The following is a 26147-nucleotide window of genomic DNA, read 5'->3' as shown; positions in this document are numbered from 1 at the left end:
CACTGGCTCCAGAATGCAGGCAGTTCAACTTGGTGGGCCTGTCCTTCCAGAAGCTGCCTGCTATCAAACTTACTACTAATCTACACAAGGGAGCAAGAGGACCCCATTCTAAGACCAAAGACTTGCTAAGATAGCCCTCTAACCAAGGAGCCCTCACCAAAAACAGGTTCTCAAACCACAGGCAACTTATGCTGTTATCATAACAGTAATATATAGCTCATAAAATTAGAATCTGCGTAAAGAATTAATCTATAATGTGAAGGACCCCAGGGCCCTCTCCTGCAATCCCACCCCTAAAAACCCTCTACAATTAGGCACCATTGGACAGCATCTTAAGAACACCTGCCCGCACAGCAAGAAAACCATCTACAGTGCCTCTAGATGTCTTCTATGTATGCCTCCCATGGAAGACTCTCACTACCCAGGAGTCTTCCTTAGTTGAGCCCAGCTCTGTCATCTCCGGCCTTGGCTCTGTCCTTTCTGCGCCGGCACCCAGCAAGGAGCCTACGCAGGGCTAGAGAGCAATAAATGCTGGTGGTGACCCTTCATTTAGGGTTTATACCAGGCTAGGCAACCAGGGAAGCACCACAGATGGAAGAGGAATAGTTCCCACCCTCAAGGGTATCACAGTTAGGCAGAAGAAATACTACCAAAACAAAGTAACAGCTGCAAATCAGTGCAGCCACTCTGGAAAGCAGTGTGGAGATTCCTTAGAAAACTTGAAATGGAACCACCATTTGACCCAGCTATCCCACTCCTCGGCCTATACCCAAAGGACTTAAAATCAGCATACTACAGAGATACAGCCACAACAATGTTCACAGCTGCTCAATTCACAATAGCCAGACTGTGGAACCAACCCTAGATGTCCTTCAATTGATGAATGGATAAAGAAACTGTGATATATGTATATATATATATACACACACACAATGCAATATTACTCAGCTATAAATAATAATAAAATTATGGCATTTGCAGGCAAATGGATGAAACTGGAGAATATCATGCTAAGTGAGATAAGCCAATCTCAAAAAACCAAAGGATGAATGATGTCGCTGATAAGTGGATGATGACATATAATGGGGGGTGGGAGGGGAGCAAGAATGGAGGAAGGGGCTGGGGAGATAGCTCAGTTGGTAGAATGCTTGCCTTGCAAGCACAAGATCCTGGGTTCGATCCCCAGCACCACAAAAAAAAAAAAGAATGGAGGAAGGAGGGACTGTATAGAGGGCAAAGAGGGGTGAGGGGGTTGGGGGAAGAAAAAAAAATAACAGAATGAATCAAAAACTATTACCCTAGGTAAATGTATGATTACACAAATGGTATGCCTCTATTTCATGTACAGAGAAACAAGATGTATCCCATTTGTTTACAATAAAAATAAATTTAAAAAAAATAAGAGTAACAATTTAAATCCATGACAAAAACAGCCAGTCAATGCTCAAGATGCAAAGCAGGCCCCAAAGATGTGCCATAGTGCTAAAGCACCCTGTTTTTGTACTATCCTAAGCAGCAAGCAACAAGGAAAAGTGACTAATAGGTAATGGAACCCTCTGACCACTCACAGACTGGCAGAGGAGAGAATAATCCCAAAATACCAAAAAGAAATACATGGGGGGAAACCTGTCCCTTTAATCTGGGCCTTCAAATCATGGCAGTTTAACCAAGCACAAATATTGTGGATTATACAAACCCCCCTCATCTGTGGTTTTACTTTACAAGGTTTCAGATATCCATGGTCCACCATGGTTAGAAAATATTAAACGGAAAATTCTGGAATAAACAATTCATAAGTTTTAAAGAACTTTTACTATAGTATAACTGTTCTAATTTATTAATTATTGTTACTAATCTCTTACTGTGCCTAATTTAGAAATTAAATTTTATCAGTTATTAATGGGGATAGAAAAAAGTCTACATAGGGTTTGGTACTATCTGCAGTTTTGGGTACCCCTGAGGGACCTGGAACATATCCCCTAGAAATTAGGTGTGTTTCTCTGACCCTAATCCTTAGCCTCAGTATAGGAGGAATGATACGCTTTTTTTAAATGTTCCAAATAATTTTTAATGGGTAGATGAGTCTTCCTAGAAAGTGCACTGTTGAAACTATTTAGTAATGAAATACACCATGCACATCTGCCACAACTTCACTGTCATTAGCACAGAATGAAGGGCTGCAACTGCTCTGGTGAAAGAGGAATAGCACTTTAGCATTGGCCCAGATCTCAGTCATGGGGAACAAGCAGCAGAAACAACAAGCACTGGAAGGGAGCACTCTGCCATTTCACCAACAAAACTGAACAAGATGGCATCTCACATTTTTGGAACTGAAGATGCTTGAACATGAAAATTGTGGTTAAAAAGTAAACCGAGGGGCTGGGGTTGTGGCTCAAGAGGTAGAGCGCTTGCATGGCATGTGTGTGGCAATGAGTTCAACTCTCAGCACCACATATAAATAAATTAATTATATAAAGTTCAAAAATAAAAAAGTAAACTGAGCCAGGCTTGGTGGTGCACACATCTGTAATCCCAACAATTTGGGAGGCTGAGACAGGAGGATCATGAATTCAAAGTCAGTCTCACCAACAGCAAGGTGAGACTCTGTCTCTAAATAAAATACAAAATAGGGCTAAGGATGTGGCTCAGAAGTTGACTACCCCTGGGTTCAATCCCTGGCACCCCCTCTTCTCCCCACCCCAAAAAAAGTAAACTGATAAATAAGAGTCTTTTTTTTTTTTTTTTGCGGTGCTGGGGATTAAACCCAGGGCCTCGTGCTTGCAAGGCAAGCATTCTGCCAACTGAGCTATATCCATAGCTCTGATAAATAAGAGTCCTGATGCACAGAATCAAGATTCCAGATACCTATCATGGGCTTTTTTGTTTTTGTGATTGTTTTTAGTACTGGGGATTGAATCCAGGGGCACTATACCACTGAGCCACATCCCCAGCCCTTTTTTAATATTTTTATTTTGAGACAGGGTCTTGCTAAGTTGCTGAGGGCTCACCAAATTGCTGAGGCTGGTCTCAAACTTTCAGTCTTCCTGCCTCAGCCTCCCAAGTCACTGGGATTACATCCATCTGCTCACTGAAATCTTCTACAGATCCAAAGTTTAAAAAGTTTAGCAACCATCAATCTTCATTCAATAAGTGTTTTATTGAGTGTGCATATTCATCACCACCAAAATGATCATATCACCTTTGACCCCAAGAAATCAAAGAACCCAGCTGGCCCCAGAAGGGCAGCAGGCTAACTGGGTGTCTCTTCCATAAGTGGAGTGCCAATGTAGGATGAAACTACTGGCCTGTCTTTCCTGATGAAACCAAGGCTATAGGGTTGAAAGGATCAGCCAGGGCCCAAGGTATAGAACTGGGAGGAGGGAGCCTAGCTCTGAGTTTCTGTGCAGCATTATACAGACGTCCACATGGAATACATACCACCTCAGATAACTATATGAAACTTTGTAGAGTCACTCTGTAAAGGCCTCAGATCCTTGCCATATTGTACTATTTGCCATCTTAAACCTAAAACAGCTCTTACAGTTAAACCTAAAACAGCTATTACAGTTGGAAATCTAGTTGGAACTCAGTGGTAGAGCATTTGCCTGGTAAAGTACAAGGCCCTGTGTTTGATCCCCAGCAACATACATAAAGTTAGAAACCTAAAGTATAGTTCTTAGTTTAAAAACCAAAACTAAAACTTATTCTGGTCTGTGTACAGTTACATAACAAACATGCTCTCTCACAACACCCAGGCTTGGGCTCTGAACAAGGCTGGCCTGTGTCCACTGTGGGTCTTGAGTTTCATCAAGTAGGAAGATCAATCTTATCGACCCACTTGTGCAAACAGGCTAGGAGAGGCTGAGGTTATTACTCAGATATTAACTTCTAAATCAGAGCATCTGTCAATTCATGTACAATGAGAAATGTATCCACTAAAAGAACCAGCAAAAACCAGGTGCAGCGTCACACACCAGTAATTCCAGTGACTCAGGAGGCTAAGGCAAGAGAATCACAAGTTCCAATTAGCCTCAGCAACTTAGTGAGGCACTAAGCAACTCACCAAGACGCTGTCTCAAAATAAAATAAAAAGGGGGCTGGGGATGTGGTTCAGTCATAGAGCGCTCCTGGGTTCAATCCCTATACCAATCAATGAATGAAAGAACCAGCATGCCCAGACTTATGGGACAGTGGCCTCTGCTCTGAGAACACAGTAAACAGTACAGTCATATATGCCACTTGCATCCCCCATACAAAACAAGTTCAGCAAGTAATTCTGGGGAAAGTGCTAACAAATATAAAACTAAGATGCACAAAGTACCTCATACATTTTCACATGTGTATTTGACTTAATCCTCACAATAAACTACAAGGTAGGTCTTATCTTGTTAATAAAACAAGATTGACTCTGAACAAAGACACTTAAAATAAAAGACCCTGCATCTGCTAGAGTCCAACCTTAAGCATCTCATGAGTGCTTGCCACATGCCAGACATTGCTGTTAAAGAGTGAAGGATCCACCATTCCTTCCCCCAGGGCACCCCCAGTCTTAAAGGGAGACAAACTCCAATAACCCAGGCCTGGCAAGGATGAGGGAGAATGACTAGAAAGAGGCACCAAGTTCAGTGTGTAAGGTCAGAGAAGACTGCTCTAGGTACCCATACTTCTACAGAAACCAGAAGCACAATTATGTCCAGCTGCACAATGAGCAGTTACGTTCCCTATAGATCCAAGTCTGTCATCTCTCATACATCACACACAGGTCTGTGTTTATTGGAGGCACTACGACAAACTTTCTTTAACAAACTCTACAACAGAGAGCTCCCTCTGCTGATCCTGCCCTGCAACACTGCCTATCCAAACTGCAACCAACTCTTAGCACTCGCTACAGTGCTCTTAGATAGGTTCACTTTCTTTTTTTTTAAGAAAACTGAGTACTCCAATGCCTGATGAAAAAAGGACTTTCCTTGGTACCACTAATGTCTAAATAATGAGCACAATATAGCCTGTATGTGTCCCCATCTCAGGACTTGGTTAAGTTTAGAGAATCAGATCTCTGCCCACTGTTGCCAGTTTGATCTGGTGGCAAATGTACATGCACCTTAATGCCCACGGGAGGCCATATCCAGTGGGCCAAAATCCACACTGATATGCAGCTATGGTCCTGCTATGGGCCTATCGACAAAATTTCAAGCATGAGTCTTCAGGTTTGGGTGCCATCAATTTCTTGACCTTTTTCTTCCACTATTTTCCAACTCAGATCTTGGGTCTCAAATTATACAAATCCAAAGAAAAATTACTTTTCCCTCAAAGACATAAAAACCATGGTCTCATTCCTGAGTAAAGATGAATGAGTGCAACAACCTCTACCCTCCAGCTGGTTGGGTGACTCCTCACTTTCAGTCACACACACTGCTGACTGCCCTCCAGCAGAAGCCAAGGAAGCTAGTGAATGAACCCTCCACCCCAATGTCCCAGGGTAGGGGTCAGAGGACAGGACATCCCAAACAAGCCCTGGGAAAGGGCACAAATGCCAACCACAAGGGCCTCACATAATTGTTCTAGGCGGTTCTTTCCATGCTGCATTTGAACCTACCTCATTCTCCATGGAATACCCCGTTGGAGATTCAGTTTGAGGAGCAATTTCTTTGGAGGAATTCTGGTTCCTCACCCTCTGGAGCATTCTCTACTCCCTCTTGAACTTGTTGAAAAATATGGTCAGATGTTAGCCCTCCCTCTGAAAAAAAACATGAGCAAGCAGGAAGACCAGAAACCACAGTTTCCTTCTGCAAAGCCCACTTCACTTGTTTACAGTTTTTAAAAAGCTTAAAAAAAAAAAAAAAGGCAGCATCCAAAATCTTGACAAAATTCAAGAGGACTGCATGAACAAAAAGACAAATGAACCAATAAATATTTTCCCACTACTCAGAGCATGCAAACCCCACAGGGCAGCACCCCTGCAATTCTGTAGGATCCTATGCAATCAACTAAGGGACACTATTTTGGACATCTGACCTTTCTGAAGTTTAGATGCTGAAGTTAAAAATCGAGAGAAAACACTGCTAGAGGCTGCATGCTGTTGGTGAAAACCTCATGAAAGAGTAGAGACATGGACAAGGCTGTTTCAGACTTGCTGTTTTTACCACTTCTCTAAGGCAGCAAGACTTTTCTGGGGACAGGTGCATTTCTTTTTTTTTTTTTTTTTTTTTTTTTTTAATATTTTTTAGTTGTAGATGGACACAATATCTTTATTTGTTTTCATGTGGTGCTGAGGATCGAACCCAGTGCCTTGCATGTGTGAGGCAAGCACTCTACCACTGAGCTACAGCCCCAGTCCCGGACAGGTGCATTTCTAAGTGGGGCCTGGGGAAGGCACACGTGGCTCAAAGACACTCAGTGTGCAAATGTCTCTCTATCTGCCTCCAGGACTCACAAGTTTGCGTCACCAATTTAAAACTAAGTAGTGTGTGTCCGCCACCAAGTTTGCCTTCACTTCTTTAAGTATCCTAATACAGAAAAGGAGAAGTTGGACTTGTTGCTGCTGAAGGTCCTTATGGAATATTCCAGAATGGCTTGCAAACAGGAAAGGCTACTTAATTGGAGTGACTATAGATAACTCACAGATCAATACATTAACCAAATAATTAAAATATAGATGCTCCTCCCAATAAGTTCCCAATAAACCCATCAGAAGTTGAAAATACCATAAGCTGAAAATGCATTTAATACACCTAACCAGCTAACCATCCTAGCTTACGTAGTTAGCCTAGCTACCTTAAACGTACTTAGAACACTCAAATCATTCAGATAAGGTGACACACACCTAAAATCCCAACTACTCAGGAAGCTGAGGAAGGAGGATCTTCAGGTCCTCCACTTAGCCAGACACTGTCTCAAAATAAAATTTTAAAAAGTCTGGGGATATAGTAAGTCATTAGCCTAGCATGTATGAAGCCCTGTGTTCAATTCTCACACACATACAAAAAAACAAAACAAAGGGCTGGGGTCGTGGCTCAGTGGTAAAGCGCTCACCTAGCACTCTTGAGGCCTTGGGTTCGATCCTCAACACCACATAAAAATAAAATAAAGGTATTATGACCATCTATATTTATAAATTACAAATATGATGGCCAAATTAAAAAGTTAACTAGAATAATAAGATGGGTATAACTAAGAGCCAAATGAGGGAGCTGGACCAAGGCACTGGCTAACCCATTAGTGATGAATTTGAGGAGTTCTAACTTTGAACCTTAATTAAGCCCCAAAAAGAATTCCATTCTCAATAGCACAACCATATCACAACAAATTGTGCTTATTATTATATTCTGAATTCAATAAGAACTTTGTGGAAATTTGTTCTCTTAATTATCTAAGTACCTACTTAATGGCCTTGATTTTGCCTCATGGCCCAGAAAGCCTAAAATATTTTCTATCTGATCCTTCAAACAAGGTCTGCCAACCCTATCCTAGAACATAAAGCAAAAATATAAAAAATCAGAAAACTCTGAGACAAAGTAAAGCCCACAGAAGAGTGAATCTAGAATGAGTCTAGCATTCACCTAGGAGGAAAACAAGAGCAAAGATGAAACAGGGATACAAATGTCAGAAGCAGCCAATAAAGCACCACTCTTTGGACAAAAAAAGCTCAATAAGGTAGGTTAATGTAAAAGGCAAATCTAGATATTTATACTCATTCTCAGAAAACTACAGAATATCAGGCTGAAGACAAGAGCTGGCATCCGCAAGGCCCTAGGTTCGAATCCCAGCACAACAACAGGATTTAAATCTACAAAATTAAGAGAACTCTGCTGGGGGGGTGGCTCACACCTGTAATCCCAGTGGCTCAGGAGACTGATGCAGGAGGATCAAAAGTTCAAAGCCAGCCTCAGCAATTTAGTGAGGCCTTAAGCAATTCAGTGAGACCTTTTCTCTCAATAAAATACAAAACAGGGCTGGGGAAGTGACTCAGTGGTTGAGTGCCCCTGAGTTCAATCCCAGGTACAAAAGAAAAAAAAAAAAAAAAAAAAAATTAAGAGAATGCAGTTTCCAGTAAGAAAAATAAAAAGATTACCTATAAAGAAAGGAAGAACATTTCAGCATTAGCTGGGTCATGGTAGAAGGAAATATGGTAATCCCCTTAAAGTTCTGAGGGGAAATTATATACTATATAATTGTCATACACTATACAATTGTCAATCAGTAACAAACCACATATGGGAAAGTGATCCCAGGAAATTATATAAACTAGTGACATCCCAACCATCTTAGTTTGTATAAGTGCAATACTTGATGATGTCCACAAACAAAATCACCTTGCAACACATTTCTCAGAATAATTCCTATTGTTAAGTGATGCACGACTTATGCTCATAATTCCCCACCTCCCCGGTACTGGGCATTAAACCTCACACCCACACATGTCAAATGTGTCAAGCACTCTTTGTTTTTTGGGTTTTTTGTTGTTGTGTTGTTGTTTTGGTACCAGGGATTGAACCCAGGGGCACTGAACCAACTAAGCCACACCCCAAATCCTATTTTGTATTTTATTTAGAGACAGGGTCTCACTGAGTTGCTTAGTGCCTAGACTTTGCTGAGGCTGGCTTTGAACTCACAATCCTCCTGCCTCAGCCTCCTGAACAAAGGGGATTACAGGCATACACCACCACGCCTGACAAACAAACAAGCACTCTTAATACTGGGCTACGCCCCTAAGCCTAAGCCTAGAAATTAATGTAAAGGCAAACTATCTACCAAATTGAATGCAAAATAGTTATTTTCCCACCTACAGTGCTTTGGGATCTTAACACTCTAAAAACTCTTTTTGAAAAATACACTAGAGGGTATACTCCCTGTCAAAGAAAAGGATCCAAGAGAGAAAAAAGTACAGATTCCAACCCAGGAGGTAAAGAAAAGAGATCCCACCGTGATGATGACATTTGTATTACACACCAATAAAAGAAAATCTTAATGAAGATTCCATTATATAAACTGCATGATTAAGAGCCCACAAGTTCTTGTACCTCTTTTGAAAGAAAAAAGAAAAGCAATTTATAGAAACTCTAGGGGAAAAGTTTGTTAAAAAAAAAAAAAAAAATTTCACAAACTCCATATGAAACATACTACAATGTGGTCCAATTCTGAACACCAGACAGCACAAACCAACAGCCTCCAATCCTATACTTGTATCTATTTAATTCTTACCTAACAATGAGTGCTACCTAATGTTTGATTTCCAGTCCTATTAATAAGCCATGACCTACAGTTTTAACAACTGCCCAAAAATATTGCTTCAGCATGTGCTCTTCAGTGACCCATACAGCCACCACACATGATGACCACAGGAAGATGACCCAGCCCTCCTCCTTGGCCACCCTTCCCTCCTCTCCTTCCCTCCTATGCTGCTCCTCCTCAGCCCTCAGCTCACCTACTCTGCAGTCCAGGTTTGTGAAGACAGAAAAAAAGATGCCTGGATGCACAGCATAAGCTTATCTGACCCACTCCCTCGGCCCTCTTGACACACCACTTGGTACTCTCAATCTCTTGGACACTAAGAGCCCAAGACAGGGAGGAGATTCAAGGAGGCAGCAACAGCTCCCCAGAAAACTCTTCAAGCAATGATTACTATGCAAGAATCTGAAACCAATGATACCCAGGTAAGGAGGCCATGTATGCAGCCGGAAGCAATAGCACACTGTTACAGTCCCAGCTACACCAGAGGCTGACACAGGAAGGTCGGTGGGTTCAAGGCCACCCTGGGTAACCTAGTGAGACCCTGTCTCAAAATAAAAAAGAAAAAGGGCTGGGGATGTAGCTCAGTTTTAGAGCACCCTTGGGTTCAATTCTCGGTTCTATGTGCACACACACACACAAAGGTCATATATGCAAACACAGGAAAGTGTACAAACACAGGAACACAATCTAAAAAGTTCTTAATAGTTGTTTCTAGTGTGTAAGATTCTTTTTTGGTGGGAGGTACTGGGGACTGAACTCAGGGGCACTCGGCCACTGAGCCACATCCCCAGCCCATGTATTTATTTAAAGACAGGGTCTCACTAAGTTGCTTAGCACCTCACTTTTGCTGAGGCTGTCTTTGAACTTGCAATCCTCCTCCCAAGCTGCTGAGATTACAGGCCACCATGCCTGGTCTAAGATTTTTTCACTGAATATAATTTGCTGTTTTTCTGAGTTGTATTTTTTTTTTTGTAAGAAAAAAAATTTAAGTTCACTTTGGAAAATATTCTAAGATTTTAGCCAATACCATTTTCACACGTCATTTTGGGAAATATTCAACGGTTTGGTAATGTGCTACATAGGCAAGGATATGTAAAGGGAAAAAAAAAAAATTTACTCCCATCGTGAATTGCTTTTAATAAAAATTAGTTCAACTATAGAAAACAATTTGTTAAGATCTCTAAAATTGCAAACATATGCTTTCCCAGCAACTCCATTTTGGGGAATTAACCTTATAGATTCATTACACAAACAAAAGGCTGGTAGAAAGTTAACTGTTTCATTTTTTGTTAGAGCAAAATGACCACCTAAAAGTTCATAAAATGGCTGCTATTTAAATAAATTATAGTAATCCACAGATAAAATACCATTCTACTCTGAAGAGGAATTTAAAAACAAAGCAAACAAACAAAAAAACTAATGCCTATAAAGAAAGCTCTCCAAAATATACCATCAAGAAAAATAACCAAAAGAGATCCCTAATTCCCATAATAGAGGAGTAGGCTATATCAGAACAACCTTCTCACAGAGTGGTATTATAGATCCTAGATGAAATATGGACAACAGCCTTCTGGAGGCACTGGAGGTGAAATTAAAAAAAAAAAAAAAAAAAAAAAAAATCCTAGGAACTTAATTGACCCTTGAAAGAAGAAAACATCATTGAGCAAGACCCTTTACACTGCTTTTCCAATGAAGGTGCTCCCTGATTCAAGAGGTACAGGACAGTTTAAACAAAGAACAACAAAAAAAAAGTTGCAATTTTATTGTCCTGAGGGATTAAGGGAGGAATGGAGACTGTTCAAAAAGTGAGAAACCCAGGAAAAACCCACTGAAAGAGGGAGTCCCAGTTTGAATATAAAACTCCCCTCTAATCTCTGGCTAAACTTTGAACTGTTCAAGTGGGGGTGAGATACCAAAGAGTCCAGAAAGAACGTAAGAGCTTGAAGGTTGATAGAGCTGTGCTGAGATTTTAGCTGCCCCCACTGGCAGGGTAGACAAGAGTTGAGTTTACATCCTGCCAAGTCAGAGGGACTTGATAAATACCTCAAACTGTCCATGTGAAACTCCACAAGAGTCACATCTCTTGTGGACATCAAGGACTAAGTGATTTACCCTAGGAATAAGAACAAATATCAAAACTGGTGTACCAAGCCAGGCATGGTAGCACGCATCTGTCATTCTAGCTATTTGGGAGACTAAGGGATTACATGGCTAGTTCCAGGCCAACCTGGGAAACACAGCAAGACCCTATCACGCACACACAAAAAAAGGGGGGAGGGTGTTCCATGCTAGATTCCACCCCCAGCATCACCAAGAACAGGTGGGGCAGGGTGGGGTTGGGGCGAGCTGGGGATGTACCTCAGTGGTAGAACACTAGCCTAGTATGCCCCAGGTCCTGGATTCAATCCCCAGAACAACAACAAAACACCTGATGTAACAAGGCAGTGTAAAACCATACCTCCAAACAACAAAACAGTCCACCGCTAATTTAACTTCCTGATAAACAAACAATTCAACACTGTTCAGAAGTCAGAATCCCTATAATCCATATCTACAACGTCCAACACTAATAAAAAAAATCCCTACAGGTGGGCATGATGGCACACACCTGTACTCCCAGAGAGGCTCAGGAGACTGAGGAAGGACGATTGAAGGCTGAGGAAGAAGGATTGCAGACTGAAGCCAACCTCAGCAACTTTGCAAGACCCTGTCTCAAAATAAGAGCTGTGACTCAGTGGTTAAACATCCTTGGGTTCAATCCCTCCTACCAAAAAAAAAAAAAAGTATATATTATGTATAAAAAAAAAAAAAATATATATATATATATATATATATATATGTTATGTGAAGAAATACAAAAATTTAGCCCAAATTCAACAGAAAAAATCAGTCAGCAAGAGATTAACAAATGTCCCAGATGCTGGAATTACCAGACAAAATAATTTTGATAAATCTGTTAAAGAAACTATAGAAAGTTAGCATGAGGGCACTCACCTATAGTCCCAACTACTTGTGAGACTGAATAGAAGAACTGCTTGAGTCCAGGAGTTTGAGGGCAACCAAGGCAACATAACAAGATCCCCTCTCAAAAAGAAAAGGTCTATAAAAAAGATAGAAGGGCTAGGGATATAGCTCAGTTGGTACAGCACTTACCTCAGAAGTACAAGGCCCTGGGTTCAAACCCCAGCACCACAAAAAAAAAAAAAAAAAAGGATAGAAGACATGAGGAATTTCAAGAGAGATCTGGAAACTTTACAAGCACACACAGAAAGTGGGGTATGGTGGTGCACACCTGTAACCTCAACAACTTGGGAAGCTGAGGCAGAAGAATCCCAAGTTCAAGGCCACCATGGGCAACACAGTGAGACCTGTCTCAAAACAAAAAATAAACGCATAGATTAAAAAAATAAAAAGGCTGGGGATGTAGCTCAGTAATAAACTGCCCCTGGGTTAAATTCTCAGTACCCACCCTAGCCCCCTAAAAAAAAGAAAACAAAGAACATGAAAACAGAGCAATGCACATAACCTAAATGGAATTACAGTGACAGAAGACTACTGAAATAATGACCAGAGGGGCTGGGGATATAGCTCAGAGAGAGTTGGCCTAGCAGGTGCAAGGCCCTGGATTCCATCCCTAGCACTGCCAAAACAACAAAAACCAAAAGTCCATTAAATAACAAGTAGAGCTTCAATAACAAGTGGAACCATGCTGAGCATAGTGGCACACGCCTGTAATCCCAGCAACTTAGACAACTAAGCCATAAGCAACTTAATAAGACCCTATCTCAAAATTTAAAAAAAAACAAAACAAAACAAAACAAAAAAAACATTAAAAACGAATTTTTTTTTTAAGGAGGGGGATATGACTCAGAGGTTAAGTACCCCTAGGATTCAATCCCCAGTACCATATTAAAAAAACAAAAAACAAGTGGAAACAGTTTGATATATGTGTACTGAAGACCCAGGAAAAACAGAGCATGGAAAAAAAATGAAGCTATTTGAAGAAATATGGTTAAGATATTTTCAAAATTTGACAAAATTCACAACCTATAAAGAACCTACAACTCAATAAATTCAAATTTATTTGTATTTATCAAATAAAGGATGAAATCCATCCTAACCAAATTGACAAAACCAAGTATAAAGAAAAAAAATCCCAAAACTGTCAAAGAAAAAGACATTAAAAATATAACCAAAAGAATAGCAGATAACTTCTCAATGGAATGATGCCAAAAAATAATGGAGCTACGTCTTCGAAGTACAGAAAGATAAAGAAAACAGTCAACCTAGATTCCATACTCAGGAAAATCATCTTTCAAAAGTAAGGTGTGATAAGTATATGTTCAGGTAATAAAAGGTAAAAGGATGTGACACTTGTAGACCAACACCAAAAAAAACCATAAAACCAACACCATAAAAAGGAAGATCTTCAGACCAGAGGTAAATGACTCCACATGGAAATTTAACCTAGAAGAAAAAAAAAGCACTGAAATGATAAACAGAGATAAATATGAGATTCATTTTCTTTCTTAGGCTTTTAATAGAGTCAAATTAGCCACGTGTGGTAGCAAATTCCTGTAACCCCAGCTACTAAGGAGGACTGCAAGTTCAAGGACAGCCTGAACAATTTGGCAAGATCCCCCTCCAAAATAAAAAGGCCTCGGGTTATAGCTCAGTGGTGTAGCACTTACTCAGCAATAAGGCCCTGGGATTTGATCACCTGTACCACAAAAATTACACATATGTATGTAAAACTGTCAAAGAAAAAGACCTCTTCAATATATCACCTAACACCCTGATATACATATATGTGTGTGCGTATATGATGTGCCATGTATAAATATTTAACAACAAATCCCATCATTATGCATAATTACAATGCACCGATAAAAAACATGGAAGAAAATGTTTAAAGAGTCAAAACTATTTCCTTCCCTTGGTCTGCTAGTCGGGGGAGTGGAAGAGTTGAAGGTTAAAACACCAAGTTGGAAAGGAATCATTTTATAGTTTGGATCTTAAGCATCCCTGAAAGGTTCATGTGTTAAAGATTTTGTCCCCAGCTGTTAGAACCTTGAGGCTGCAGAGACTGATAGAAGAAAGTGAATTCCCTGAGGTGTCCCCCTGAAGGATAACATTTTGTCCCTGGCCCCTTCCTCCCTCCCGTTCTCACTCTCCCTCTCCCTCTTCTCTCTGCTTCCAGCTGCCATGAGGTGAGCAGTTGTACTCTTCCACACACTCTCAGGCCTGATATTCTGCCTCATTACAAGTCCAGAATGGAGTTAGGTAACAATGGACTAACACCTATGAGTAACCAAGAGCTAAAATAAGTTGTTTTACTCAGGCATATTGTCATAGCAATGGAAAGCTAACTAATAGATCATCAGCTTTGGGTCAGGAACACAACAGGCACAAGAGAAAAGGAAAGAGTCTAGAGCTTTCTTTTCCTTTTGTTGTTGTTGGGTTTTTTCCCCCTTGCATTACCCAACCAAGGGCACTCTCTCGTTGAGCCAATTCCCAGTCCTTTTTGAGACAGGGTCTTGCTAAATTTCCCAAGCTCGTCTTGAACATGCTCCTGCCTCAGCCTCCTGAACCGCTGGATTACAAGTATGCACCACTACACCAAGCCAGAGCTGAGCTCTTACTGGCTGTTATCCTGCCTCTTCCCATATCCTTTCCCCTTCACTGAGGCAAAGATTTTAGCCAGCAACCAGTGTTTCCAGGGTCAACTCTGAGCTGGAATGTGCACAGTGGGAATGAGGCAGACATGGCTTAGCTTTGGCTTGGCAAGAAAGGCATGGGGACAGAGGAATTGCCAAGGACCCCATGAGCCAGTATGCCCAACAGGAGACAGGAAAAGTGTGTCCAGGACTGAACTGGTCTTTCCTACTCTGCCCTCCCAATTTCCCCTTCCTCTTCATCAAGTCCAAGCTTTTGGCCAGTGAATCCAAGAAAGGGAGGGGAGTATTTGTGAGTTTGGCTTTAAGACAGCATGCCCCACAGCAGGTAGCATGCTATCCTAAAGAAAAAAAAAGAATGGCAGTACGTCTTTAACCGAGATTGGCTGGTACAGCCAGGATTATTTACCTACTGGGAGACTGAACAAAAAGATAATGGGAACCGGGTTTCTTACTACTGGAGAAACAAGGTATAAATGTGGAAAGGGGGAAGGCTAAAATAATTTCTGTGACAACCAAAATTAGAGATATCAACATGAGTTCTAGTTTTTCATACACAAATAAACCAAAAAAAAGCTTCTGTGTATGTGAGTAAATTTTCTAGTTCTTCTTTTGCTAGTTCTTATTCTAGAATTAATGCCCTAGTAGCAATAAGCACAACTACTGATCAGATCTTTGTTTCGAAATATCATTTCCACTAAAAGCAATCAGGGTTCCTTAGACAAATGTCCAGTTCCAAAACTAAGAAGTATAAAATTACCCTGGAACATCTTATTCTGGCAAATATAAGAAAGTGTTCTTACCTCAACATTGTAAAGGCTATTTATGCTAAGCCTACAGCCAACATCATTCTTAATGAAGAAAAACTGAAAGCATTCCCTTTAAAAACTGGAACAAGACAGGGATGTCCTCTTTCACCACTTCTATTCAACAATGACCTTGAAATACTACCCAGAGCAATTAGATCAAAAAAATTAAAGGGATATGAATAGGAAAAGAGGAACTCAAGCTGTCACTATTTGCTGATGACATGATTCTCTATTTAGAGGATCCAAAAAACTCCACCAGAAAACTTCTAGACCTCATAAATTAATTCAGCAAAAGAGCAAGATATAAAATCAACACGCATAAATCTAAAGCATTTCTATACACAAGCGATGAAACATCTGAAAGGGAAATGAGGAAAACAACTCCATTCACAATAGCCTCAAAAAAAATAAAATACTTGGGAATCAATCTAACCAAAGAGGTGAAAGATCTCTACAAGGAAAACTACAGAACATTAAAGAAAGAAATCGAAGAAGATCTTAGAAGATGGAAAGATCTCCCATGTTCCTGGATAGGGAGAATTAATATTATCAAAATGGCCATACTTCCAAAGGTGCTATACAGATTTAATACAATTCCAATTAAAATCCTTATGACATTTCTCAGAGAAAAAGAAAAAGCAATCATGAAATTCATCTGGAAGAACAAAAGACCCAGAATAGCCAAAGCAATCCTGGGCAGGAAGAGTGAGGCAGGAGGTATCACAATACCAGACTTCCAACTCTAATACAGAGCAACAGTAACAAAAACCGCATGGTATTGGCACCAAAATAGGTAGATTGATAGTACAGGATAGAAGACACGGAGGCATATCCGCATAAGTACAGTTATCTCATACTAGACAAGGTGCCAAAAACTTACAATGGAGAAAGATAGCCTCTTCAACAAATGGAGCTGGCAAAACTGGATATCCATGTGCAGTAAAATGAAATTAAACTCCTTTCTCTCACCCTGTACAAAACTCAACTCAAAATGGATCAAGGGTCGAGGAATTAGACCTGAGACCCTTCACCAAACAGAAGAAAAAGTAGGCCCAAATCTCCATCACATTGGCTTAGGACCAGACTTCCTTAACAAGACCCCCATAGTGCAAGAAATAAAAGTGAGAATCAATAAATGGGATAGATTCAAACTAAAAAGTTTTTTCTCAGCACAGGAAACAATCAATAATGTAAAAAGAGAGCCTACACTTCAGACAGAGCACTCATCACCAAAGTTTATAAAGAACTTAAAAAACTTTACACCCAAAATACAAAGAACCCAATCAATAAATGGGCTAAGGAACTAGGCAGACATTTCACAGAAGAAGAAATACAGGTGATCAACAAATATATGAAAAAGTGTTCATCATCCCTAGTAATTAGAGAAATGCAAATTAAAACCACCCTAAGATTTCATCTACCTCCAATCAGAATGACTATTATCAAGAACACAAGCAATAATAAGTGTTGGCGAGGATGTGGGGAAAAAGGTATACTCATACATTGCTGGTGGAGTTGCAAATTGGTGCAGTCACTCTGGAAAGAAGTATGGAGATTCCTCAGAAAACTTGGAATGGACCCACCATTTGACCCAGCTATTGCACTCCTCAGTTTATACCCATAGGACTTAAAATCAGCATACTACAGTGATGCAGCCACATCGATGTTCAGTGCAGCTCAATTCACTATAGCTAGATTGTGGAACCAATGGAGATGCCCTTCAATTGATGAATGGATAAAGAAATTGTGATATATATATATATATATACATATATATATATATATATATATGTATATATATATATATATATATATATGTATATATATATATATATACACACACACACACACACACACACAATGGACTATTACTCAGCCATAAAGAAGAATAAAATTATGGCATTTGCTGGTAAATGGATAAAGTTGGAAAATATCATGCTAAGTGAAATAGGCCAATGCCAAATATCAAAGGCCTAATGTTTTGTCTTTTAAGTGTATGACAATATATAATGGCAGGTTGGGGGGGAAGAGAAGAATGAAGGAACTTTGGATAGTGTAGAGGAAAATGGGGTGGGAGGGGGTGGGGGACAGAAAGATAGTAGACTGAGACAGACAGTATTACCCTATGTATATGTATGATTACATGAATGATGTGAATCTACATTGTGTTCAACCATAGGAATGAAAAGTTGTACCCCATTTGTGTACAATGAATCAAATTGCAGTCTGTAAAAACACAAAAGATTTTAATAAAAAATAGAAAGTGGGGCTGGGGATATAGCTCAGTTGGTTGAGTGCTTGCCTCATAAGCACAGGGCCCTAGATTCAAATCCCCAGCACCACAAAAAAAATTAAAACAAAACAAAAAAAAATAGAAAGTGTTTCAAGAATAAAAGGCATTTATCAAAAAGATGCTAGATGCATAACAATGTATTTTTGACTTTTGCTTTTTTGCAGTACTGGGGATTGAACCCAGGGGTGCTTTATCATTGAGCTACATCCCCAGCCCTTTTTATTTTTTATTTTGAGACAGTCTCACTAAGTTGCTGAGGCTGGCCTTGAACTTGTGATCCCTCTGCCTCAGTCCACCACATCCAGCTTTTTTGGCTTATTCTTTTTTAGCTGTTGATGAACCTTTATTTTATTTACTTATATGTGGTGCTGCGAATTGAACTCAGTGCCTCCCAAATGCTAAGCAAGTGCTCACTCTACCACTGAGCTACAACCCCAGCCCTGCAGCTTACTCTTAAACAGTTCAAAAACATTAACAATTAGGGAATCTGGATAGAAAATATGTCCTTTGTGTTCTATACAACTTTTATGTAAATTAAAATATTTCAGGGTTGGGATGTTGTTCAGTGGTACAGTGTTTGCCTGGCATGCAGTAAGTCCCTGGGTTCAATTCCCAGCACCACAAAAAAAAAAAAAAAAAAAAAAAAAAAAAAACATAGAATATTTCAGCCAGCCACAGTGGTACATGCCTATAATCCCAGTGGCTTGGGAGGCTGAGGCAGGAGGATCACAAGTTCAAAGCCAGCCTCAGCAACTTAGTGAAGGCCTAAGCAACTCAGTGAGAACCCTGTCTCTAAATAAAATACAAAAAAGGGCTGGGGATGTGGCTCAGTAGTTGAGCGCCCCTGGGTTAATCGCCAGTACCAAATATACATAAATATATATATATATATTTTTTTTTTCAAAAGTCAATCATTTAAATATAAATAATGCAATGCTGAAGTTATAATGTGTACAGAAGTAAATGTTAGAAATTTCACAAAGAGCAGGAAAGAAGACAAATAGAATACTACTACTAATAGGTTCTTAACATTGTACAAGAAAGAAATGACAACATTAATTTATGGCATTCTGTGATGTTATGCATGAATATTGTAATCCCTAAAAGAAACACACATAAAAAGCCAATAACAACAACGCTGGTCACAGTGTTGCACACCTGTTATCCTAGTTACCTGAGAGGCTGAAGAGTGAGGAAGGCAAATGCAAGGCCAGCATGGGCAACTTAATAAGACTCTGCCACAAAATAAAAAAGGGCTGAGGGTGTAGCTAACAGGTAGTGTCACTGAGTTAAATCCCCAGTACCACAAAAAAGAGAGAGAGAGAAAGAGAGAGAAGAACAAAACAGTAACACCACAGACTTAGGCTGACCAATCTGCTCAATTTCAGAATTCAACTATTATTTCCACCTTCCTGGGTTACAAGATTATACCACCCTAAGCTGCAAACCAAAGCCAAATTCCAACTTCCTACTGTGCTTATTAAACAGGATTATTTTCATTGTACACATCTAATGCCTGCCATCAAACACCCTAATTCTTAACACAATCCAAGCAAAAAACTGTTACCAACTACGCACACTTGGGAGGGTGGAAAAAAGTGTCGCAGTTTTGGCTTACTGCTAAGCAAAAACTTTCCTGCTTATTGGGGGGGAAAAAAAAGTAATTTAAATATAAATTAAAAAAAAAATCTGGACTAGGTGTGCAGCTCAGTGGTAGAACATTTGCCTAGCATGCATGAGACCCTGGGTTCAATCCCCAGCACCAAAAAACAGTATAATCAAACACCTATTGGTTCAACTGACAAATCTAAACACAAACTCCCTACACCTGCATTATCATTTGAAGAAATGCTGTTTCTCTCAGACTGAGGGATAAGAAAGTTAAGCAGGGCTGGGGATATAGCTCAGTTGGTAGAGTGCTTGCCTCACAAGCACAAGGCCCTGGGTTCAAATCCCCAGCACCACGGGGAAAAAAAAAAAAAAAAAAAGTCAAGCGGTAGAAAGTACACTGATGTGGATTCACCTTCATGACAATGATATATTGTCTGTGCAGAAGACACAGCTAGGCCCACTCATTCATTACAGATTCCTGAAGACAAAGCCTGTTCCTCACAGTGCCTAGACCCAAAATCCCAATGTGCTTTCCTGACCACAGAGTTAGGTGCAATTTTTGGTTCACATGGTATGTGGTATGGCCCTATCTAGGGCAACAACCCAGACCTAGTCCTCAGAACCTACCCAGAACATTCTCATCTACAAACTGACCTCGAGTTTGCCTCAAAACTTTCTAGGGCTTGGTGTGATAGTACACACCTATAATCCCAGTTACGCAGGAGGCTGAGACAGAAAGATCAAAAGTTCAAGGCCAGTATTGGCAACTTAGCAAGAACCTATCTCAAAATAAAACATAAAAAAGGGATGAAGGGGATGTTGATCAGTGGTAAAGCACAGCTATCAGGATGAAGTACCACAAACCCAGGACTTCAGTCAAAGAAACTTATTCTCTCACAGGCCTGAAGACTAGAAGCTTGAGATCAAGCTGTGAGCAGAGGTGGTTTCTCTTGAAGTCTCCCTTTGGCTTACAGATGGCATCTTCTATGTCCTCACAAGTTTGTTTTTCTGTGTATGTATAAGTATTAATCATCTCTTCTTAAAATGACACCAGACAGACAGGATCAGGGCCCATTCTTATGACTTCATTTAAATTTAAGCACCTCTTTAAAGACAAATCCCCTTTCCAAACACAGTCACCTCCTGAAATCATGGAGCTTGAAGTTTCAGCCCATACAGGCAGAGTAAGGATGAGGAGAAAGTAATACACAAAACAGACTATACACACATCCACACTGTTTGCAGGTAGGCATGGGGACTTCATTTGTCCTGAAGTTTTCATAACAAAAGTTTTCCTTGCTGGGTATGGTGACACACACCTGTAATCCCAGGGGCTCAGAAGGCTGAGGCAGGACAATCACAAGTTCAAAGCCAGCCTCAGAAAGACCCTGTCTCTAAATAAAAATAAAAAAGGGGATGTGGCTCAGTGGTTAAGCATTCCTGGGTTGAATCCCTGGTACCAAAAAAGGTTTTCCTAATCACCTATATAAAAATCTGCTTCATCCATCTGTTCTTGGCTCAGTTTCCTACTCTGAGGCTGCAGGCTGGTCCCATGTATCTTGGTTCCCAAGTGTCTGTATCTGGCACCATTGGCACTGACCAACAATCATCTGATAGATGAAAGAGTGAATGGGTAGATGTCAAACAACTGCAGTGGCTACAAGTGCATATATGGACCCAACACCAAAACTCCCCCAATCTCAATACCTCAGGGCTGTCTCCACCTCTTCTATGCTTCTGGTCCCCACCTTATTCCATGCTTATTCCATGTCTTTCCTAAAACACTGTAATATCTGGTCTCTCATAGTCTCTAATTTTAGAACTAAATGGCTAGACTTCCAACGTGCGTTGTTGCTAACTTTCTTCTCACCATAGGCACTCGAGTAAATTAAAGATGACTAAAATGTTGACAGTTAGATCTGAGATTTAATCTTGGCTGTTTAATTACACCATCAAGTGATGAGGGGGCACTGCTGACAAAAATACAGTTACCATAAGCTGGGTGTAGTGGCGCACACCTGTAATCCCAAAGGTTCGGGAAGCTGAGGCAAGAGGATCACGAGTTCAAAACCAGCCTTAGCAACTTGGTGAGGCCCTAAGCAACTTAGTGAGATCCTGTCTCAAAAAATAAAAAAAGGAGGGCTGGGGAGATAGCTCAGTCGGTAGAGTGCTTGCCTTGTAAGCACAAGGCCCTGGGTTCAATCCCCAGCACCCAAAAAATTAAATAAATAAATAAAGGGCTGGGTATATGACTTGGTGGTTAAGGACCCCTGGGTTCAATCACTGGTACCAAACAAAACAACAAAAAGAAGGCCCTCACCTGATACCAACCCACTGCTCTTGAACCTCCCAGGCTCTAGAACTGTAAGAAATCTGATCTTTAAGAAATTACCCAGTCTCGGTATTGTTACAGAAGCCCAAAACAGACTAAAATACAAGGATGTAGCGATCCCCTCTTCTTTTTTTTTAATTCTGGTTTAAATGAAGCAAATCCCAAAAGTAATTATTATCTCACCTATAAAAACCTCAATATGCATCTGTCAAATCAGAACTTAATAAAACATTATACAAAAATTACACCCAACCAAATAAGCAATAATCCCTTATCGTCATTTTATAGCCAGTCCTACATTTCTAAGGAAACGTTTTTAAAATTTAAACAACAGAAATAAATTCAACTAACACAAAAATATTTAAGTTTGTTCAGGTGGAAATCATGGCCATTGGATGGTAAGACCTAAGACCAGAGGCAGCAGAAGCTAAGACCAGCAAGAGAGTTAAGGCCAAATGGCAATTTTGGGTGGGCTGTGATCCTCATCTGAATTGAACATAAAAACACACATCCCAACTCAAGTGTACACCTAAATTTTTTGGAAAAAGGGATCACATGTTGACAGTATAGTACCACAATGCAGACTTGACTACATTGTGTAAATAAGGGCCTTATCCTCCAAACCCCATTATTGGAACTTTCAGTACCAGTCACTTTGCAGACATCAGAGCAGGAGAGCAGCTTTCAAATGGTCACTTCTACCTCAGGGGCCCCCACAACTTTAGCAGCCAATGGGTTTCTCTTCCAATCCACTCATTCTTCTATATGCACCCACAACTGATCCAACTCCCCACCAGCTCCTTCAGGTCTACACTCTTGTACATCCTCATCACCTAGGGGTTTCGTAGGACACAACAGGGGTCAACAAATGTTTACTGAATGAACTATAACTGGCTGGAGGTACACAGTCACCATGACCATATGTGCAGGAATAGCTTGAGGAAAGGCAGGGCTATACCTGGGGCCACTTCCATGAAATCCACTTGGTCCATCAGTTCTCTGGCAGTTCACTGATTCCTGTGTCCCAAGAAGAATGGGCATGGTAGAACAAGCCTCTATCACTGCTTGACAAGACATCAAGACAAGTATCTGAGACCTGGAAAAAGCCCGCCAATCCACATTTTTAAAGTTTTAAATCCGCATTTTTTTTTTTTGAAGGAACAAGAGAATGTAAAGCATCTAATCTTTAAGTAAAACTCATTAAATAGTGAAAAAGTTTAAAACAGGTTATTTCTGATTTAAACTCTTAAGTTCATAAGTTGTAGGTGACATCACACTGAATGAAGAAGTAGAAAAGGTTGGTTCTGCCAGTTGGGATCAGTAGAGGATACCTGGTAAACTTTGTTAAGTTGTGGCCTTAACAGGAATCAATGCCCCAAACTTCAGTATCTCATCTGCCTACAGGGAACAAAATGGCAGAATACAGAGAAAACATTCAACTCCTGACTTGGGCAACAACATTAACAATTGATTATCCCCTCTAATAGAGACAATAAAATTAAACTAACCCTACCTATGTCTAAGGTTTTTCAACTGTAAAATTCTTGATAGTTTTCCCGGTTTTCTATTTCTCTTTCCAAAGCTCAGGAATATATTACTGCTTTTGTCTCTTTCAATATTGCTAGAGGTTTAATGTTTCCACCAAAACTGGTAGAAGGCTCCAAAGGAAGGTAAACCAATTCCATCCTTGCCTGTCACAGACAGGTAAGTGGTTCAGTTCTCCCTGTAAGTGGTACACATTAAAGAGGTTAACTGACAGTCAGGTCCCCCAGTGCTCTCAGCTGCTATCATTCCACAGAATAGCTGGGTCAGTTTCCAGCAAAGAGCAATATCCACACTGGACATCCTGGCACCTACCTAGGCAGTCACTGGGTTAGGACCTCTCCTTTCTGGCTAAATCCTTTGATGCTGCTCAGCTTCTTGCTCTTCTGTAGTCTAACACTTGCAGGCCAAATCACTTTTTCCGGGTATTTTCCAACCTTAAACAATTCTTGCAGATAACTATAATTGATACTGCATCTAAGTTAGACTTACATGTCCCTAATATAAAACAATGAGAAAGTAAAGAAGCAGCACCACAGGGCTCCCTGAAGGCCACTGGCTACATCCATTTCAAATAAAGACTTTTTAAAAATGGGGCACCTCAAAAAACAAAGTGATGAGGACGGTCAATTAAAGGACACTGCAGAATGCCGGGTGGTAACATCAGGATCTGTTTTAAACTTGTCCATAAAAGTGAACCCACAGTTTATCAAAATGAAAATGATAAGCAAGACAGGAAGATTATAAAGCATTTATTTGAAAAGGATATATTTTAATAAAACCCATTTCCACTTTAATGGTGGTTTATCCCACTTCGTTTTTCCAGTCTCCTTAAAATGTTCTTTATCAACTACTCAAGCCTATAATTAAAGCCACATTTTTAAACTACATAAACTAAAGAGCCTCTTGAACTATGTCCTAAATCCCACGCCAAATATAACGTCACTAAAATCACTCAATGATATTAGGTACAAGAGACATTCAAAGAGCAACTGGGCCCTGAAGAGAAGCCCATCTTTGCTTTTACTGGACATCCCAAAACGAAGCCAAGTGGACAGTAAGTGTCTCCACGTTAACCCGACAGCCCACTGGCCCGAGTTCCAGCCTTGGACACACTTCTGTCCCCTCGCTGGGCCCACTTCCTTTGCGGCCCCAGTCCCTACGCCGGAGGAAGGCCCACCCTCAGGCCGTGGGGGCGAGCCGCAAACAGGACCCCGGAAAGGTGCGGCGTGTACTGCTCCCGAACGCTGAACCACCTGACCACTGTCCGGGGCTCGTCCCGCCCTGTCCTGCCCCGCCCTGCCCGCCCCTCTCTGCCAAACTCCACAGCCGGCCGCTCCCGCCCAGCCCCGAGGGACCCCCACCCTCCTCGGCCCCCGGGACCCGAGCGGCGCCCACCGACCCCGGCAGCGGACGCGCTGGTGAACGCTCACCTTCTTGCCCTTCTTGCCCTCCTCCTCCATGTCGCCGCGAGCGGCCCCCGCGGCCCGCCCCGGGAGCCCCACCACCAGCGGCCGCTACATGCTCGCCCCGGGACCGCCACCCCCGCGCTCCCGGCACCGCCCGCCAGCCCGCAGTCTCCGCCCTGGCCGCGCCCCACACCCGCACTTCCGGGCCCGAGGGGAACGGGCCCGCCCACATGGGTCCCGCCCCCGAAGAGGTTCCGCCCACAGCAACCCCACACCCTCACTTCCGGGCCTGAGGGAGTAGGCAGGCTCTGCGATCAGATCCCGCGATTTCAGGCAGGAAGCTGCGGCCGGGTCCCTGCAATTCGCGAAGGTCCCGCCCACGGTCTGCAGGCGGCGGAGAACCCCCAACAGGAGGGCCAGGATCGCCCCACCCCATTACCCCCCCTTCCAGGGCTGTCGGAATGTGCCTGTCCAGTCTCCTGCACGCCACACCCCGCCCCCAGCTTCCCCCGCGCACTTGAGGTCCGCGGGAGCGCGCACGAGAGTGGGTTCCAACTTTTCAATCCTGCCGCCATCTTTAAGGCGGCCAACTTCCCAGCGTTCAAAGAAGCGGGCGGGGCTGGCGGGAAGGGAAGGGAGGGGCGGGGCGTCCCGCGGAGAGGCTGGGTGCGGGAATCTTTTTCTCGCCAGTCTCTTCTTTATTCGCTAAGCCACGGGGAAGCCCTTTTCTAAAATTTTCTGTTTTAATGACTGCCTTAGACAAACACATCAGGAAACAACAAGGACCCCAAGGCCTACCAGAATAAAACCGGCGAGCCGGGTGCGGTGATGCACGTGAGAGGTTGAGGCAGAAGGATCGCAAGTTCAAGGCCAACCTCAGCAATTCAGTGAGACCCTCAGCAAGACCCTGTCCCAAAATATAAAAAGAACTGGAGATGTCACTCAGTGGTAAAGTAACCCTGGGTTTAATCCCCAGTACCACCAGAAAAAAAAAAAAAGAAGAAGAAAAGAAAGGAAACCGAAAAACTTTAGCAGTTATCTAGTATAATTACCACTTTCACAGAAATGATTCAGGAAATTAGGTGATTTGCCCAGAAGGACACTGCAATGTCAGCAGGACCTCTATGTTACCATTAAACCAAGCCCCACCATGACCTTATAGTACAGCTGAAGGTACACTGATACCAAAGGAAACCAGTATTTTAAAATATTACATTCTGTGCCGGTTGTCAACATTCTGTTTCC

The 26147-nt window shown here is 41.5% G+C and overlaps 1 protein-coding gene across 7 annotated transcripts in view; it reads right to left on the bottom strand.

Moving 5' to 3' along the window:
- The window catches only part of CCM2 (CCM2 scaffold protein), a 65052-nt gene extending 39973 nt beyond the window's left edge, over positions 1-25079 (bottom strand). For 2 of the 7 annotated variants that reach the window (XM_079149908.1, XM_079149911.1), the window contains exon 1: positions 24927-25079. In XM_079149908.1, coding sequence (XP_079006034.1) covers positions 24927-24956 — 30 coding nt within the window. In that variant the 5' untranslated portion in view covers positions 24957-25079. Of the gene's footprint in view, positions 1-5596; positions 5813-22909; positions 23048-23282; positions 23675-24926 lie in introns of those variants that run through there. The other 5 variants (XM_079149906.1, XM_079149907.1, XM_079149909.1 and 2 more) reach the window with 5 other exon arrangements.
- Positions 25080-26147: the final 1068 nt, after the last annotated feature.

This window comes from Sciurus vulgaris (assembly GCF_902686455.1).
Source record: "Sciurus vulgaris genome assembly, chromosome: 8".
NCBI lineage: Eukaryota > Metazoa > Chordata > Mammalia > Rodentia > Sciuridae > Sciurus > Sciurus vulgaris.
This window is presented reverse-complemented; position numbering and strand designations above follow the sequence as displayed.